This window comes from Pteropus alecto, unplaced genomic scaffold (genome assembly GCF_000325575.1).
Source record: "Pteropus alecto unplaced genomic scaffold, ASM32557v1 scaffold114, whole genome shotgun sequence".
Taxonomy (NCBI): Eukaryota; Metazoa; Chordata; class Mammalia; order Chiroptera; family Pteropodidae; genus Pteropus; species Pteropus alecto.
In genome coordinates, this window is record NW_006435793.1 from 4,206,260 (window position 1) to 4,224,752 (window position 18,493).

Sequence of the window (18,493 nt, forward strand, 5' to 3'; positions counted from 1 at the left end):
TATTTATCTTGTTTTAAAAATTCACAAACCGAGAGAATGTTAGAGCTATAGGGATCTTTTAGTCTCTACCCCTGCCCCACACCTGTGTACAGATGGACAGGTTGAGGCTCAGAGAAGGTCAAGGCCACCATCAGGTCAACGGCAGAAGAGGATCAGGTCGCACGTCTCCTTACTCCTAGGCCGGTGCTTTCTCTGTCCATCCGCATCGCCTCCCTTTGATGACCAGTGGGAGGGAGAGCAAAATCGTCCACACAGTTTACCTCTCTCACATCCCAATTTCTAGTTTCATCATGCAGCACATGAGTTTTTGAATAGCTAAAAGTATACTGAATCCTGTCTCCTAACTGTAAATTAGAAACACTTTATAGCTTGTGACGCTTTTGCCCCATATCCACTTGGTATTAGTTGAGCAAGGCCTTGACACTCTTGATTTGGGACTTCTCAGCCCCTTTCTGTCCCTACTCCTCCCAGCACTGCTGGTCAGGCCTGTGTCTGCCTCTCCCCTTGATGGAGATGACCATCTCCTTTCTCTGCCAGGGTCTCAATGCGTGCAGGTCCCTGCTCTGCTCCGCAGCTTTCAGTGGCTTCCCATCACCTCCTGGATAAAGTCCCATCTCCCGAGCCTGCCACTCGCTCTGTGAATTGTCCCCAGACTGCTTTTTCAATTTCTCACCATTGTACACAACTGGACTAGATTGACCTTCTCCAGGAGCTTGATCCAGGAGCAAGTCCTGGATCCTGTACTGATACCTTCAGGTGTATCATCTTTTTCTTACTAAGCAAATGTATAGTAAATTGAGTTGTCACCCCATGACACAAGTGGGAAAATCAGGGCATCAAGAGATGCAGATCCTTGGCTAGGATCCCAAGGCTCCAAGTGCAAAGGTAGGAATTGAATTCCAGCCCTGTGACTCCCCTCACTTCCCTCTCCTCATACACACTCATCCCCCACCGTTAGCACGCTCTGGCACAGACCAGGTACTCTGTCGGCCAAGAGATTAGCTGACACCAAGCCGGTTCCTCATGGGACTGTTTCGTGTGGATCACATACTATATCAGTCTCCACCCTGGGGATTCTGGTCTCAGCACAGCCGGCAGTGCATCCCTCGCAGGAAATGCTCGCCCCGTGAGCAGGATGCAGGGTTTTCCGATGATGTCATGTGCTCATGCGCCCGTTTTAAGCATGTGCTATCATCTCAGGAGGCTGCAGCCTCCTCTGTGCCCACCCCGCGCCTTCTGTACTAAGCACATGGTGGGGGGAGAGCTCCCAGTAGGGGTTGTGTTCATCGTTTTTCACAGCCATGTAAATTAGGTGATCAAACTGTGCACTTTTTAATCAACAAACAAAATGTGATCCAGAGATGCCAGAGCTGTTCAGCATGCATTCTGACCTAGGTCTGCCCCAGGTCAGCGGCCCGGCCTACCCTCTTCCCGTCCCCTGGCAGAGCTTTCAATCAGTCCGGGGCCTCTCGTGTGCAGTCCTGCTCGCTCTCCTTTCCCGTTCCCGCCCGACAAGGCCCTCGGCCAAGTCCAGAGTCATGACTGGCTTTCCCTTCCCATTGTCTTGTCTTCCCAGGATTATTCTGGCCTGTCGGAAGCCTTGACTCATCACCAAGAGGTGCACTTGGGTAAAATCCCACTTCCAGCAGAGCCTGGTGACCCAGACAGGGAGGATCGCCTAATCCCCCACCTGGCTGATGATGCCTCAGAGTTTAAACGCACCTCCAAGTCCCAACCTCTCCTCCAGCCTGGGGGAGAGGGGAGCTGGGCGCTGACATGTTGAGGACTGTGTCTTACGGGATGTTGAGCATAGGCGGTCACACATCTGTCTGGGCCCCCATGCCACCTGCTTTTCCTCCAGGGACTGTGGAAATGCTGCTCAGGTATTCAGGGGAGTCCCCCCAAAACCTCTTGGAGGCAGCCCACAGCCCGCTCAGTCCTGCGTCATGATTGTCATCAGCATACAAACATGTCGTAGTCTCACAAACTTCTTAAAAGTAAATAGGTAAATAATCTTGACCAACCTACCCTTCTAGCCTCTGTTGGGTACATAAGCTCTTTGAGGATGGGAACTTGTCTGTGTCACCTCTGTGTCCTCAGTGCCTAGAATAGTACCTGGCACATACCTAATCGGTGCTCAGTCAATAGCTGTTCGATGAATGGACAGTCCCCACAGAACGGTCAGCACTTTCTCTCCCTTCCATCACTTCCCATTCTCTCTCACCTACCACAGTCTGCTTCTCTTCTCTGCCTGAGTCACCAGGTGACTTCCTCTGTCCTCCATGGCAGTCAGCACAGTAGATAGCTCCCTCCTTCGCAGACCTGTGCTCTGGATTTTTCTCCTGCCTCCCTGCTGCTGGCTCCTCCCCTCAGTTTGACCTAAAGGTTGGACTCTCCAGTGCTCAGTTTCTAACCACGTGCTCTCCCTGGGCAGTCTCCTCAGGATCTTGGTGGTGATTCGCCAGTGTGCATCCTCAGCCCACACTTCTCTCAGAACTCCTGACACCTCGCTGCTTTCTTCACATCTCCACTTGGCTGACGAATGGGCATCTCAAATTTAACATGTTCAGAACTGGGCTCCTAAGCTTCTAGACGCTTGCTCTTCCGCTAGCTTCCCCACCTCCATAGATGGTACCACATCCACCTCGTTACTCAAGCCACAAACCTGGAGTCCTCATGAGTCTTTTCTTTTGCCTTATACCAGCATCTAACGCATCACTAAGTTCTGCCAGTTCTCCATCCAAAATACAGCCCATATCCATCTGTTCCTCTCATTTCCACGGCCACCTCCCATCGGGACCACTGCAGAAGGCTACTAACTTGTATCCAGCTTTACTTCCCCTCTGGGCCTTCTTCAGGGCAGCCTGGATGACCTTTTGTAAGATCATCCAGAGCAAGTCATATCTCTGTTTAGAACTCTCATTGCCCTCCACTATACTTAGAATGTAATCAGACTTCCCTTGGCCCACAAGGCCTCAGAGAACTGGGCCCCATCTCCCGTTCCACCCTCAACCGATACCACTCCCCAGGGTCACATTCCCAGACCATCCTTGCCGCCTTTCTGCTCTGCGAACACCCTGAGCTCATTCCTACTTCAGGACCTTTGCACTTGCTGTTCCTCTTTACAAGACTGGCTTCTTCTCACGACGTAGCGTCTCGGGTCAGATGTCATCTTCTCTAGGGCCTCCATTCCTAAAGTAGGCACCTCCCCACCCCCATCACTGCCTTATCGGAAACGCAGTATTCCTACATAGCACTCATCACTATCTGAAATCGTTTCCTGAATCTATCTATTGACTCTCCATCTCCCTGCATGAGCCCCATGAGATCAAGGATGGACTAAGTGGTGAGCAAACATTGGATGAGCTAATGGATATTGGATGGGCCGGATGGTGATGGTTGAGTCTTAATCTTCATGGTTCTGGCCTGATGGGCCAGCTCCACAAAGTCCAGCACATCCCCTAGATGGCCTCCTGTCTGGATTCTCTCTTCAGTCCAGGAAGAGCTTGCTGGTGGCCAGCCTCCTGCTGACAGGCCGACCAGTGGCTGTCCCCCTCCCAGTTCCCTGCCTTTTTCTCCGTGTGGAGCAGCTGGAGCAGCCGGGGAAGGAACCAGCAGCTTTTCCTGTTTACCCACCAAGGAAAGCCCCCTGGGAGGCCTGACCGCCACCACCTCTTAGAGCCTGTTTGCTCCTGTGCTCAGGGAGGGGCAGATGGCAGGCAGCACGTCCCCAGAGACCCCTTCCAGGCCTTTCCCTGAGGACAGCTCTGCTTCAAATGGCTGGAACTTGTTTTCCTAATAAAACAATGTTTTTTTATCAGCTCACTGGGGCTGTGTTACACAGGTGAAATTTCCCAGAAAACAACCTTGCCAAATCTGTTAACTCTTGTTTCTAAAATCAGCTTCATCCTTATCTAACTATTTCTCCCAATGACAGTCATGTATCCTTTCTAAAGCAAACCTTGAGCCTTCACGCCTCTGAAAGTGTCTTAATTATGGCAGTCCATGCAGTCCCTAACTTCATGTTCCTCTCCATTTTTGTGTAAGTTTGTAAAAAGGAAGGTGGGTCTGTGGTCTACACACTCCCCTACCTTTTCTCTGGGCTGCCCTTCAGATGTCCAGCCCCGAGGCTGACCCGTGCGTGAATGGTCAACTCCTGGGCGGTCAGTGACTCGGTCACATGCCCATTGGACGGCGATACTTTTTAGATTATAATTACATCGTCACCACTGCTGCTAACTGTTCAGAATGCTGCCTTGTGAATGGCAGAAAGTACACAGTGAAAAGCAGTGTGACGTGTTTCTCTAAGCAGAATATCTGTAACCGAACGCTCAGAGGTGCTGTTTGTAGGGCTGGGACCAGGAGGTGGCATCCCACTAAAACCTGGTAATTTAAAATGCAGCCTGAAATAATGATAGTTGGAGAACTTACCCGTGGCTGTCTGCAAGTTCAGCCTCTTTCTGCTGATGATCATAGCTGCCAATCATTGAAACTTACCCCACCCCAGGCTCTATATAAGCCCTTTTATGCATTATCCCATTTAGTCGTTAACCCTAAAACGGGTGGAATATTCCTAACTTCATAGGCACAGCTGGATTAAGCCTCTTGCGTCAGATCACCTGGCTGGACAGCGGCAGAGCCATAAGTGCCTCTGTGGCCAAAGTGTGATCTAGCCTCACCATCTGGCACCTCTAGTTCTTTTTCTGGCCCCATCTCTCACCACCTTCCCACTGACCTCATCCCTCAGAGACCGTAATGTAAATAGAAATGTGTTCTGAGTATAACCACTGGCTGCTGTCTTATGATCTTCCCTCTTCTACTTAATTTTTACCTTCAACTTTTCCAGTCACTAGTCCCCTTTTGTCCTGCAATCAAGGGCCTTAGTCAGGCTATCTGCCACTGCACCCCTCACTTCTGATTCTGCTGCTCACCGTGTAGTGTCCCAAACCAGTGATGCCGGGATTCTGACGTGCCTAGTCAGTGCCAGATTCACTCAGCAGGAACATTGGGGTGGCCACCCTCCTGAGTGATGAGCACCACCCATTTGTCCTGCAGATGTCAGAGTATCAGCACATATCCCTCCTGTCAGCACCCACTGATGGCTTTAGAGTCACTCAGATGGAGAAAACAAGAGTCCTCAAATTGTACATAAGGCCCTGCTTTGGGCCTCACTGCCAACCCCTCCCCTTTGCCACACTCCAGCCACGCTGGCATTTTTGTTCTTTCTAAAACACAGCAGGCACTCCTGTCTCGGGCCTCTGCCTTTGCTGCCCTTCCCTCTGCCAGAATGCTCTTCTCCAGCCTCTGTCCTTTGTGGCTTTCTCTCTCACTTCCTTCACGCTCATGCTGAAATGTCACTTTCTGGAAGGCTTCCCTGGCCACTGCTTAAAATGGCAGTCCCTATCGCGAACTCCAAACCACTCAGCGCTGCTGTGTTCCTCCATATCACCTCCACTAGAATGTCAGCCCTGGGAGGGAGGAGACTGCGGGTCTGTTCACTGTCCTCTCCCCAGGATCCCGAGGATCTGGCAGGCACTTGGTACCTATAGAATTACTGAACGCGCACACACGCGCCTGCTTTGTAATGAGGAGACCTGGGATGTGACAGCTGCCCTTTGAGGAGCAGATTTCAGGGTGTCAGCTTGTGGGAGTCCTGTTCTGGGGTTTTGACCCTGTCTCTTCTCCCCAGATGGTATCACGGAGCCATCAGCAGAGGAGACGCCGAGAACCTGCTACGACTCTGCAAGGAGTGTAGTTACCTTGTCCGGAATAGCCAGACCAGCAAGCACGACTACTCCCTGTCCCTGAAGTGAGTACAGCCTCGTCACCCCGACGGCCTCCTCGCAGCCTCGAGGGGAGCGTGGCCGGCTCTCTCCTCTGCAGCGAAAGACCCTCCGGTGTCCCCCCGGGAAACTTGCCAGCTCAAGTTATTTCAAGCCTTGGTTTTTCAATTTGATCTCACTCTCCTGGGATACAGAGCAGTCTTTATGTTCTATTCTGCCTCCCCAGAAAAGGAGGGGCCTCCTCCTAGGATTTATATTAAATAACCAAGAATAGCTTTCACATCTGCCGTGAGCCAGGGCCTATAGGAAGCTCTTAGCATACCTCCTCCCTCTCTCAAACCTCACAACAGTCCTTTGATAAGAAACATAGTGTCCCCAATTTGCGGATGAGGAAACAGAGGCACAGAGAGGGGATATGGCTGGCCCAAGGGGTAGGGCCAGGACTCAAGACCAACTGTTTGACTGGCCAGTTTGCCCCGCTACCACTATGACAAATGACCTTTCCTGTGTTCTAGGTTGCTGTTCGGGCAGGTCTGATTTTTAAGGGTCTCACAGAGGTTGTGAGGAACACTGGGAAGAGCCAGGAAGAACCCTGCTGGGGGTAGCACCTGTGGCTGCTGTGGAACCTGTCAGATCTTTCTGACACAGGAGGCATTGCTGATGGGATAGGCAGCCCTGAAATAAGAAGCGAGCTTTTTGATTTAGTCAGTGCTGTCTACTTGATGGGCCCCAACATGTTGTTTAAAACCTTTTTTACAGATAGAAAAACTGAGGCCCAGATAGAGGAGGGACTTCCCAAGGACAGACAGAGAGTTAGTGACAGAGCTGAGGTATAAAGACCCAGGCCCTTCGGCCAGCACAGACCACCACCAGGAACAGTGACGCCTTCTCTGCTTCCTCTCCACTCCATTCACTGTTATCGGAGGCCATGTGATGGAGAGAGGGCCTGCTGGGATGCTGATGTCAGGAGCTCCCTGTGTGGGCTGGACACGTAGACGGTGGGATCAGCGCAGCCAAGGACAGAGATTGGCCTGCGTTCTCTGTTCGGTACCGACCCCACCCGATCTGCTGGGCTCTGCCCTGAGAAGGACAATGACAAACTGCAGAGCAGTTTGGGCAGGAAACAAGAGGCCCTGGAAGTCCACCTGGTGAAGGGAGATGTGTACTGACATGGTGGGAACCACCAATCTTTCAAGGACTAGCTGGGCAGGAGGCACAGGTATGGTTGGAGACTCCCAGGTGGGGGTTTGTAGGCAGAAGGTCCTAGCTCAGTGAGATTTCTATCAGTCAGAGCTGAGAAGAATTAGAGTGATCTAAAGCTGCCTCAGGAGGTAGTGAGAATCTCATCACTGAGGGTGTGCAACCAGGGACTGGACGATCACTTCCCAGGAGGACATGGAGGGAATTTCTAACCTGCCGAGAGGGCACTCGGAACAACCAGCACCAATATACTTTATTGTCTGCCATCAGACCCTACGGCTTAAAGAATCAGTTTAGTGATTGCAGCCGAGGAAAATTCAATATGCTAAACCACTACTGAGCTGGGAGGTGGCCAAAGCCAGAGAAAGGGCTCTCATTGGATTGAGGAGAGGGCCGTGGTGGGGAACAGGTGTACACTGCTGGCCCTGCTAATAGGAGCCGGAGTTCCTCAACTTTCCTCTGCTCCGTGCAGCCTCTCGCCCTCCCTCGCTGTTGTGGTAACCTAGCAACCCAGATGCCCATGAGTGATGCTTCTAGATCTCCACCTTCCCACCTCAAGGTGCATTGCAAGGTGATTCACTCTCTTCTGGGATCGGAGAGGTAAAGGAAGCCAGTGACATCAGAGTGGGGACTCCCTTGTCCCCAGCCTTCCCTACTGACCCAAGCAGCCTGCCCACCCCTGGGCTTCCTTGGTACAGCAATCATCACACTGGCAGCCTCTGAGTTCTTCAGGGAATCTCATTCCTCCAGGAATCCTGTCGTCTGGGGCCTGGCCAGAGGGGTCTTCCCAAAAGGACTGATTGAATGCACCAAGGAGGGTGGGTCGTGTGCTCCATGCCAGGCCTGGCTATTCCCCTCTGAGCTTCCTGTTTATTAACTGAGGAAGTGCCGAGGCCCTGAACACTGGAGCCCCATGGTGACCCCAACACAGCCCTGCCTGCTAGGGAACAGCAGCCTCCTGAGTACCCAGGACATGTCAGGGCAGAGGTACCAACATGGGAGCACATGAGGAATCTTGAGCCAGTCTCAGAGCAGGAGTCCTACCAATAATACCCCTGTGCAGCGTGCCTGCTGTTATTCAAACAGGCCCAATGGCACCTCACAGATGGATCTCCAGAAGAATGTTTCCATCAGTCCCAAGAGCATAATTCCTTTTTCATCCATGGTGTTCAGGGAGGAGGTGGAGGAGACTGATGGTATGGCCCAGTAGCCTGTGCCAAGACCTGGGATAAGAAAATCCGCTGTTTAGCATAGTTTGGATGACTGGTCTCTGCCCACAGATACTGGAGGGAGGAGGGTTTAGTTTTGCATGCTTGTCTAGAGCCATTAGATCTCAAAGGCCAGAGGAGTGTTCTTACCTGGTCATCTTTCCCTTGCAGAAGCCCAAAATCAGGGAGATGTGGGCTAGGCTATCCTGTGGCTAGGCAGGGCAGCCAACTATGGGGAGGTGAGCTTGCTTCCCAAAGCAGCCCCAATTCCCGATGACCAGTCTGGCTTCTAGCCAGGGAGTGACACCTGGCATTAATCACCTTGACCACCAATGGAACTGGGACTGAACGTCCCAGCTGCTTGGGGCAAATGCCAGCATTGCCATCCACCATGTGAATGGTGAGATCTCAGATTCCTGAGGCCCGCCTGGTGGGGGCAGGATGGGGAGTGGCATTCCCCATGCAAGGCGTTGTCAGAAGCATGGTGCAGATTGACACTGGAATTCCAGCTATGTTTTCTTGTAAACTCTGGGTCCTGCTGTTGAGAGTACTCTAGAGTGGAGAAAGGACTTGGGGGAGTCTGGCCTCAGAGAACAGGGCCCTCCACCCTTCCTATCCTTCTCTCGGCAGACAGTTGTGAGAGCCCTCCGTACCAGGCACCAGGCAGGGCAGCAGAAAGAGCCGAGGTGAGAACAGCCCAACCCAGACTGTGGCGCTCACGGTCTGGCACATTCAGCCCAGGCCTCTTTGCACATAGGTCTGCACTGAGAGCCTCACATGGGGCGGTGGGCAGTCCCTGCCACGGAGGGTCTGTAGAAGCTACAGGGAGGAGGTGTACTTGAGCCTTGAAGAGAGGGTAGGTGTTCCCCAGGCATGGACGGCTGGTGGGATCCCAGGTGGAGGAGGCAGCCCAGGCAAAACTCTGGAGGTGCAGAAGAGCCTTGGACGGGCTTGTACCCCACAGAGGAATGGAGACTCAGTTCTTAGTGATGGGGATACTGAGGTGCAGGGTCTGCGCTCAGGTACTATGCTTAAACCCCACTTCTACCTGCCCCACGCCTCCCGGCATGTCCTTTTAGAAAGCAGGGATCACATCCTCCTCCTCCTCATAGGGTAGAGGCAGCAGACTCTCAGTGTCTCCCCACCCTGTCCCAAACACTGAGTCTGTCCTCAGATGTCCTTCAAACCTGGAAGCAGCCTGGCAGGTCCAGTGCCTTTGCTTCATGGGTGTGAAAGACAGACCCAATGAGAATTCCCAGTGGGAGTGACTTAAGGGTCCCCAGCTGACAGTTGACCACACCGACAATAGAGATGGTGACGACTTCCTACTGTGGGGACCAGACAGATCTCCCTGCACCAGCCTAAGGTGCCCCCCATGTGTCCCTCCACCAAAAGTCACTATACCCATGCTCCACCCCATTGCCTCTCAGAGTCGTCTCCGAGGTGGACATCCCCACCTGTGAAGCAGTCCTACCAAGATCCTGCCGAATTGCTTCGTCCCCAGCTGACAGTTGACCACACTGACAATAGAGATGGTGATGACTTCCCACTGTGGGGACCAGACAGATCTCTCTGCACCAGCCCAAGGTGCCCCCCATGTGTCCCTCCTCCACCAAAGGTCACTATACCCATGCTCCACCCCATTGCCTCTCAGAGTCGTCTCCGAGGTGGACATCCCCACCTGTGAAGCAGTCCTACCAAGATCCTGCCGAATTGCTTTTGAAGTCTGCCTTTGTCCCCTCCTCCTCGCAGAACTCTCCCTCTTCCCCATCTGCAGCCTGACCTGACAGGGCGGCAGGCCCTTAGGCCCCCTCTTGGCTGCCAGCAGACACACTGGCCCTGGAACCAACCACTGACCCTGGGTCCATTCACTCCAGCCTTGGGGAAGCAAAGAGTTGAGCCTTTAGAAGTTGGCATGGAAACATCACACTCTAATAGTTTCCTGTCTGGAAAGGCAGGCAGTAGGGGAAAAAAAAAGATGAAAAGTCTTAAAAAATCTCATTAAAAATGTTCTTCGGGCACTTTGGACTACGAATGACTGTTTGCAAGTTCTAGTTCCGTGAGTTTTTGAAAAGGAATCTGGAAAAGATGAGGGAAACAGGACTTCAAAGACTGGAGGGCTTGCAGCTGCAGGGCAGGGCGGCAAGGTGAGTGCCAGAGCCTCACTCCCCATGCTCTGGGTGGCGTCAGCCTCCATTGGGCCCATCCCTGGTGAAGGCAGGCAGAGTGGCACTTCTGAGGCCTCAGCAGGGATGTCACTTCTCCTTTGACAAGGGCCCAGCCCCAGCCCTCTTTCAGCACTGAGAGTCCCAATCCCAGTGGAGAGAGTAGCCTCAAGGAGCCCTCACAAAAGGGCCTTCAGCTTTCCAAATCCCTGGAGGCAAAACCGTACAGCATTCTTGCAAACATAGCCCAGATTCTGACCTCAGGAGATGCTTCTGGGTTCTGACCTGTTTCCATCAGGCTGCAACTCAGGCTTGACCATTCAGGAGCCTTCCTTGGCCCCCATAAGTTATGTCTTATTCACTATCAGTTATTTACTGGGCTCCAACCCTCCAGGATTTCATAGCTGGAGAGGAAGAGAGATATTTACTCCTGTAATTCATATATGGATGGTTCCCAGCTTATAATGCTTGCTGCAAAAGCCATATACATTCAGTAGAAATCGTACTTCAAATTTTGAATTTTGATAATTCCTCAGGCTAGTGATAATGCAGTACAATACTCTCGTGATGCTGGACATCAGCAGTGAGCCACAGCTCCCATGCACGTGCTTGATCATGAGGGTGAAGAACCAATATCCTACAGCGTAGTATTCAATGCATTTTCAATTTATGATATTTCCAACTAACAACAGGTTTTCAGAACATAACCCCATCTTAAGTTGAAGAGCAATATGTTTAGGGCTACCCAAGGCAGAAAGTGCTCAGGGCCATGAAGGAGGGGGAAGGACCAGAAGAGAGGGTATCTGAAGGATGGGCAAGGCAGAGAGGGCATCTCAGGCAGAGGGAATGGCCCAGAGGCAGAGAAGTTCACAGCTTATATAAAAACAACAATGAAGACTCATGGGAGCCAAGGAGAGGTGCAGCCCTAGTTGCCAGGCTGAGGAACTGGGGCTCCAGCCTGTACAGCAAGGGGCATCGTAAAGGTTTTAAGCAGGGTGTGCTCAGGTCATCAGAGCTGTATTCTAGAACCATTAGTGAACCAGGGTGCCCCACATGTGCTGTCAAGGAAGGAACACCACTTCTGCCTCCTTCCCCCGTGTGCCCACAAACATGCCACTCGAGCTAACACAGTCCTGATCCCCGGCAACTGTCGACGGCTTGAAATGAAGTCTAACACTTGAAATGTACCTAGTGTGAGGCATATAAGTGCTTCTTGCTAGAGGATGAAAGATGAAGAAAGACATAATGTTAGTTTTGCTGACTCGTGTCTGGATGAGTGGATAAAGAAAACATGGTATATACATCCAGTGGAAGATTATGCAGCCTTTAAAAAGGTGATGAAGAGGCAACATGTAGGCAGGCATTCCAGGGAGAGATCCAGGGCAGAGGGGAAAACATGGGCTCTGCAGTCAGAGATACCTGGGTTCAAATCCTGGCTCCATATTTTACCTGCTATTTAAAAGTAGGTTTACCTCCCCAGTCATCACCTGGAAAACCATATAGACCACTCTCATAAAGCTGATGTAAGAGGTATACAGTCAGCCTTCTGTATCCACAGGTTTCAGATCCATGGATTCAACCAACCACAGAAAACAGAAAAAAAAGTATGTTAATGCTGACGTATACTGTGCAGTTAGGCCTGTGCTGGTTTCTTTACTGAACATATGCACAGGCCTTTTTTCTTGTCATTATTTCCTAAACAATACAATGTAACAACTATTTACATAGCATTTACATTGTATTAGGTATTATAAGTAATCTAGAGATGATTTACAATTAGAGGATTGCATAGGTTATAAGCAAATACTGTGTCATTTTATATAAGAGACTTGAGCATCCTTGGATTTTGGTATCCATGGTGGGTCCTGGAACCAATCCCCACAGTTACTGAAGGACCGTAATGCAGCTTGGCAGGTTTGCCCCACCCATAGCAGGTGCTTGGTATATGCCAGTCTCTGCTCCTCCCAGTTTTCCCAGAGCCTTTAGCAATTGCCAGGGAGACAGCAGAGTGGACAGAGCATTGGGTCAAGAACGCCAAGGGTGTGTCTGGCAGTATCTGCAACTGGATGACAGGTGAGCGTCTTCTCCCTATGCCCGTAGAATGATTGTCTGGGGTTTGATTTGCTTCCAGGTTAAGGGCTCTGGGATTAGGATGAGGTGCCATTCCCCTAGGTCCTAAGGATGGTGGGAAGTCCCCATTTCCTTCTTCAAGTAGGGGAGGAGGGGGCGGCACAATTTATCTGAATTACTTAATACACCCAGCTGGTTCCTGCTTAGAGCTGTGGGTTTGTGCTGACTGCTAGGCAGTCAGTCTTCACTCAGCTTCCTGGGGCTCCAGTGGAGGGTGCAGCCGATGGGCTATATTCTGGGGGTGCTGGGGCACATTTCTGTTAGAGCTGTTTTTCTTCTCTCCCCTTATTGATTTATGTAGCAAAGGAGAGAGTTTTCAAACAGTAGGCACGTCTGGGTCTGGGCCGGCGGGTGAATGATTAATCTTAGTTTGTTACTGCTGACAGCCAGAAGCAAGAAATAATAAAGGTTTGCAGGGGGTGGGGGAGATGAGAAAAGGCCGCTTGCCTTTGGTCCATCAGCAGGGAGCACAGACTTCACTTCCTTCTACCTTCTAAGTACCCTTTGTTGGTTCAACATCTGAGGCTCCAAACGCTTTGCTTCATCATGGCTGCCAACTCCTGCTGGGGAGGCCCCAGGGTGGTCCCCCAGACCACCCTGGGGCCTCCCCAGCAGGAGTTCCCTGCACAAGATGACCTTCAGCCCCAGAATGCCTGGACTTCCGCCATCAGTGGCTCTTTTCCTTAGCCCTGCCCCTGAAGCCAAGGCTTCATGGAAGGCAGGTGTGTGCAGCCAGGACACTGCCCAGGTCTGAGGAGAGGGTCCTTGGGTTCCTGGCTGACCGCACCCCTGATCCTTTCATCTTGTACCTCTCTGAGCTACCAGGTGGTTGTGAGAGCTGGAGGAAGGGGAATTCAGAAGAAAGAGAGGAGGGGTCAGCAGACTGGACAGGGTAGCTAACTTTAACACTAGGCAGACAGTGATAGCAGGAGATGGCAGGGGCTTGAGAGTGGGAGTAGTCAGTTCTGCCTGTGGAGAGGGGGTGCTCTGACATGGTCTTTGCAGAACGAGGATGATGGAGGCAGAATGGGGGACGGCAGGGGGAGGGGCAGCCCATGCTGAGAAAAGCATCCCAGGCAGAGAGGAAGCTTCCTGCTTTCTAATCCAGTTTCCAATATGTCCCATCACCACCTCCCAGAATAGAGGCAGCTCTGTGCATCTGAAGACACAGGCTCTGGATCAGTCTGCTGGGGCTTTTTTTTTTTTTAATGGTTACATTGGTTAGCGAAATCCACTAAGTTTCAGGTATACAGTTCAGCAGTAAGGCATATAGATATTGTGTTGTGTGTTCACCACCTATAGTTAGATTCCTTTCTTTCACCATACATTTGACCCCTTTTACCCCACCTACTTCCTGTCTTGGGCTTTTGGACCCCAATTCTGCCACTTACTAGCACTTACTCAGGGCCTCAGTTTCCTCAACTGTAAAATGGGTATGAATGAAGAAACAGTATACATAAAGTGCTTAGCACATGCCTGGTATGCAGTAAGTGCTCAGTCAGTGAGTGGTAGCTCGCTGTCTTTGTTATAGACTTTGGAGAGCCACCAATTATTGAGGAAAAAGCTTTGTGTGGTCCAGAGCCTTGTGGATAGTTCTAGTCTAACCCAGAAGTCTCCACGCCCACATCCACTCCTTTATGGTGGTGGGATTTTAGAGTTAATGCAGGCTGCAACTCAAGGAAATCCTGCATTGCTATGACTGAGATTCCAAATCACAGAGAGCTAGAGTCAAATCCAGGCTGCCTTCTTCCTGGCTGTGTGACCTTGGGTAAATCAGTTAATCTCTGGTCTGGTCTCTCATCAGTAGCTCGAGACAACGACCACCTCGACAGGCATTCCTTTCGTCTTCTTCACTGCCCTGCTGCCCCTCTACAGACATGAACACGCATTTTCACCGCAACATGGTCTAGTCTCCTCCTTAGTTCATGAGGAAACTTTTTTTTTTTTTTTTTTTTTTTGGCAAGCCAGGCTTTCAGCTCTGGTACATTTAAGTACTTAAGTACTAAGTACTAGAACTGAGTACTTTGTGTACACCACCGAGCAGAAATCTGGGGACTTGGTGAATAGAAAAAGACCTATGAGATCACCTCGCTCAGTGCCCCGTACAGGTGGAGAAACTGAGGCCCAGAGAGGGGAAGATGCTTGCCCATCTCCTGGTTCCCAGCCGGGCCCTGTTTTCTCAGCATTTGAGTCAGCCTGAGACAGAGAGCAGGGGAGCAGTGAATGTGCCCACGTCTCTGCTATCAAAGGGGCAGCGTGATTTGGGGGGATGCCCCATTGTAGGTGCAGTTTTCAGAGCTGTTGGGGCCTAAAATGCTTTAGTGAGATGACCTGTCTCAGATTGCCTGCCATGGTTGCTGGTACTTATAAATACTAAGCTTTCCCCCTGTAGTGGGATGTGGTGAGAAGGGCGGGAATTACACGTTCATTTTAACAGATACAGAAACTGGGGCTCACGCTATCACAGCAAGTGAGTGAAGATCTGGGATCTTAACACAGCCTAGTGCCCTCTTCCTCCAGAGCCCCTCCAAGCAGAAACACCCTTCCCCACCCTTCCTCTCGAGCTGGGTCTTAGGAACCCCGCCGGGGCCCAAGCAGGCATCTGGATAGTGTAGCCCCAGGACTGAATGAAGCCAGATGTTCTCAGCAGCACCTGGGCCACAAGTCCATTGCCAGGCATTTCTCTGGCACCTTTCCCAGGGCAGTGGTGACATGTGGGCGCCTGAAAACATTTTCTCTGTGTGGCTCTGAAGTGACAGTGTTGAGATGCGTGACCCAGCTGTGGGAGTCTGCTTTCTTCTTCTCTGGGTCCAGCCCGCAAAGAGCAGAAGCTGGGAGCGTCTCGAGATCTGGTGGCAGAGAGGGAGGCTGAGGCAGCTCAGAAGAGACAGCAGCAGCTTCCGTAGCTGCCAAGGTAGAGGTTTTCAGAAGCCCCACCTGACTGTGGATGTGTCTGGAAGGCAGATCAGGGGTGAAGGACTGGCTGGCGAGGCGGCTGTGACAGTTCCGGGAAGGACTAGGGCAGTGGGAGTGAGAAGGATAACATGTGACAGATGTCACCCACTCCGATGGGTAAGAGCACGGCGTCGAGGACCTCATCGATGTCCGAATGGCTGGGTGAGTGATGGCACTGCCAGTTGCAATGTGGACCTGGAATGGTCAGTTTCGAAAAGACCCAGATAAAACACGGTCTCCCTAACTCACCTGCCCTCTTTCCACTGCTGCCCAAAACCCATACGCAAGAGGTGCCCGCACTCACACTCCCGGCCCGCTCTCCAGAGCACCCGCCAGCCTGGCAGTGCCAGGTGTGCCCGTTGATGGACTGAGGTCCCCCTTTCCAACCTGCTGCGTTCCCCTCACCCCCACCCCCAGCCCCCGGCCCAGCCAGGCATGCAGTGTTGCCTTTGGCTTCCCCAGGAGCTCCCTGGTCTCCTCCAGTGGCTGAGCCTCCCTGATTGCATTACCAGCTGGTTTTTAATTATCTCCTATCAGCCTGCCTGGATCTGCCTGTGTGGCTCGCCCGCCAGGGGAGGCATTCCAGCTGCCCCTCCGCCGCCAGGAACCCTCTGGTGCCCTGGGACAGCTTCCCTTCTTCAGCACTGGGTGGTCCCCCCAAATGAGAAAAACATTTCTTTCCAGTCACATTGCCGACATCTTGTTAATATGACTCATTTAATAATATTTTTGCAAAAGTCATCTGGGAATGGCTTGGTTGGGGACTTGGGGAGGGCATATGGGGTATTGTAGGGACAGGCCATGGTGACAAATACAGACCTCATATCTGCCATCAGTGAAGGGGCAACAACATAGAGAAGGATGCAGATGGGGGGGCAGGGTGAGGGTGGACTGAGGACCAGAGCCTGAGTCCCATTGCTTCCACCATCTTTAAGGGTTACCCAGCAAGTGGCTTCATGTCTGTGAGCCTGTTGGCCTGAAGGCTCAGGGGCACAGTGGAAGGGAAAGCTGTTTGTAAACTCTGAGAGGCTGTAGGAATGCAGGTGGGGTTATTTGCAGAGCCTTTATGCTTACCCCAGGAAGGTATCTGTGGTCTTACTTTGCTTATAGCTGGGTAAGTAACTCAAAGGCCCCCGGAGGAAATAGGATCAGCCCTCACCTAGAGGCATTTGGTGGGTTTTGAAGCAAGTGCTTCATCCAGTAAAATCCCAAGATACAGGATCAGTCAGGGTCCCCTTTGGTCCATTACAGCCAAAGGAAGGGTCTTGAATCATTGGGGTCAAGACCTTGGATTTTAGATGGAGAAACAGGCACAGGAAGGCAAAAGGACCTTCCCAAGGTCCCACGGCAGGTGGCTGGTGGAGCCTGGATGTCTCAGCTCTCGTCCCTTCTGAGCCTCATAGCACTGCATTTTCTTCTCCTATTTTCTTCATAGACGTTTTTGGTATTTGAGGCAGATTTAGAAAATTGGATGTCAGATTTTATAGCTCTTGTCTTTATTCCCATAGTTTAAATGCTAAAACTATAAAAATATTTTCCTGCGCATGAGTGTGTGTGAGAGAGAGACAGACAGACAGAGACCGAGAGGTGTGCATGCACACCCTTCCACTGTGCTGGGGCAGAGGCCACTCCACTGCTGGTTCTTTGTGCCTCAAACCTGACCTTTTCTGGGCGGCTTCCCTAGTAAGCAGCGCCATCCTCCTTCCAGCTGTGGGTGCTTTCTGCCACTTTTAATGCTTTTTGTTTTTTTGTTTTTAAGATGACTTTACCCAACGGGAATATCAGAAACCATTAGGTTTTTTGGCAAAGCCAGCTTATTAGAAATGCTTTAATTAGAATCTTTTTATTTTTACTATTATTTTCCCTTTGAAAATCCACATGCTACTCACAGCTCCAGGTGGCTTGGGGACCAGTTTGCCACATTCTCATTGCAGACTTTCAGGGCAGGGATGATGAACAATTCAGAAGTGTGGCCATCACTGCTGTATTCCTATCCTGCACCAGGCCTTCAGCCAGGTGGGGAGATGAAGGCACATCAGACTCTGGTCTAGGCAAGGGGACATGCAGGTAGGTGAGTGCTATGATGGAAGGAGGAGTGGCAGAGAATAAGTGAGGGAGGAAGCAAGAAAGTCTGACTGGGAGCAACCTGGAAGGCTTCATGGAGGAGGTGGCATTTGAGCAGGGACTTTTGAGGATGATTGTTTTGGGGGAAGTAACAACAAAGTAGGATGGGGTTAGGTTTGGGATCAGAGGAGAGGTATTTGCAGTGTCCCCTGTCCCCATGGTCCGAACTTGAGTTTTTAATTGTCCCCTCCACATAAGCTCCCCCTTGGACCAGGTGGCCAATAATATTATTATAGACAGAGACGTGCCTTGTAAACTTGGGAAGTCCCTGTCAGCTCTCTGGCTCCCCACGGCATCCTCATTTCACTCTGAAGGTAAAGGCTCAGAGAGGCCAGGGGCTCACTTATGGCCGTGCCCGCACTCTGCAGCCCAAGATCTTCCTTTCCACCATCCCTCCCACCACCCGACTTGCCAAAGAGCAGGACATGTGCCCATCGCTTCTACCTGACACTAAAGGTGTGAACCCCGCCCAGGCTGAACATGGCCTTCCAGGAAGAAACGCATTTATGCAGCGCCAGGTGGGCTCTTTGCAGTCCCCGGTAGCTGGTGTTAGAAATGGATTTGAACAAGCTTCTGCAGAGCGTGTCCTCTGAGGCAGGTAGAATTCTGCCAGTGATGATGATTAAAAACTCAGAGCAATGTATGAGTTCTGACCCAAGTGATGATAAAACCACCCAGGCGACAAATGTGTGATCTAGGCACACCCAAATATCCAGTTCACAGTCTACAAATATTAGCATAATCCCATTTTGAGTTCAGATTTTCAAGCTAGAAAAATGCTTTTTCATGGCCTGAATTGTTCCTATCTGAACCAAAAAAAATCTATGAAGAAACTAGGGTTGACTGTTTTGACTTTTGCGGGAGTTGCGCTTTTAAAACACAATCAGTTCCGATAGTAACTTTTTGGAGCTCAATTACTTGCAGCCAT

General features: G+C 51.2%; 1 protein-coding gene across 1 annotated transcript in view; it reads left to right on the top strand.

Moving 5' to 3' along the window:
* SHB (SH2 domain containing adaptor protein B) overlaps positions 1-18,493 on the top strand; it is a gene marked incomplete at its 5' end in the record, with an annotated part of 129,114 nt that overhangs the window by 99,823 nt on the left and 10,798 nt on the right. The window contains one exon of the mRNA XM_006911556.2: positions 5,690-5,809. Within this exon, the coding sequence (XP_006911618.2) occupies positions 5,690-5,809 (120 nt within the window). The remainder of the gene's footprint in view (positions 1-5,689; positions 5,810-18,493) is intronic.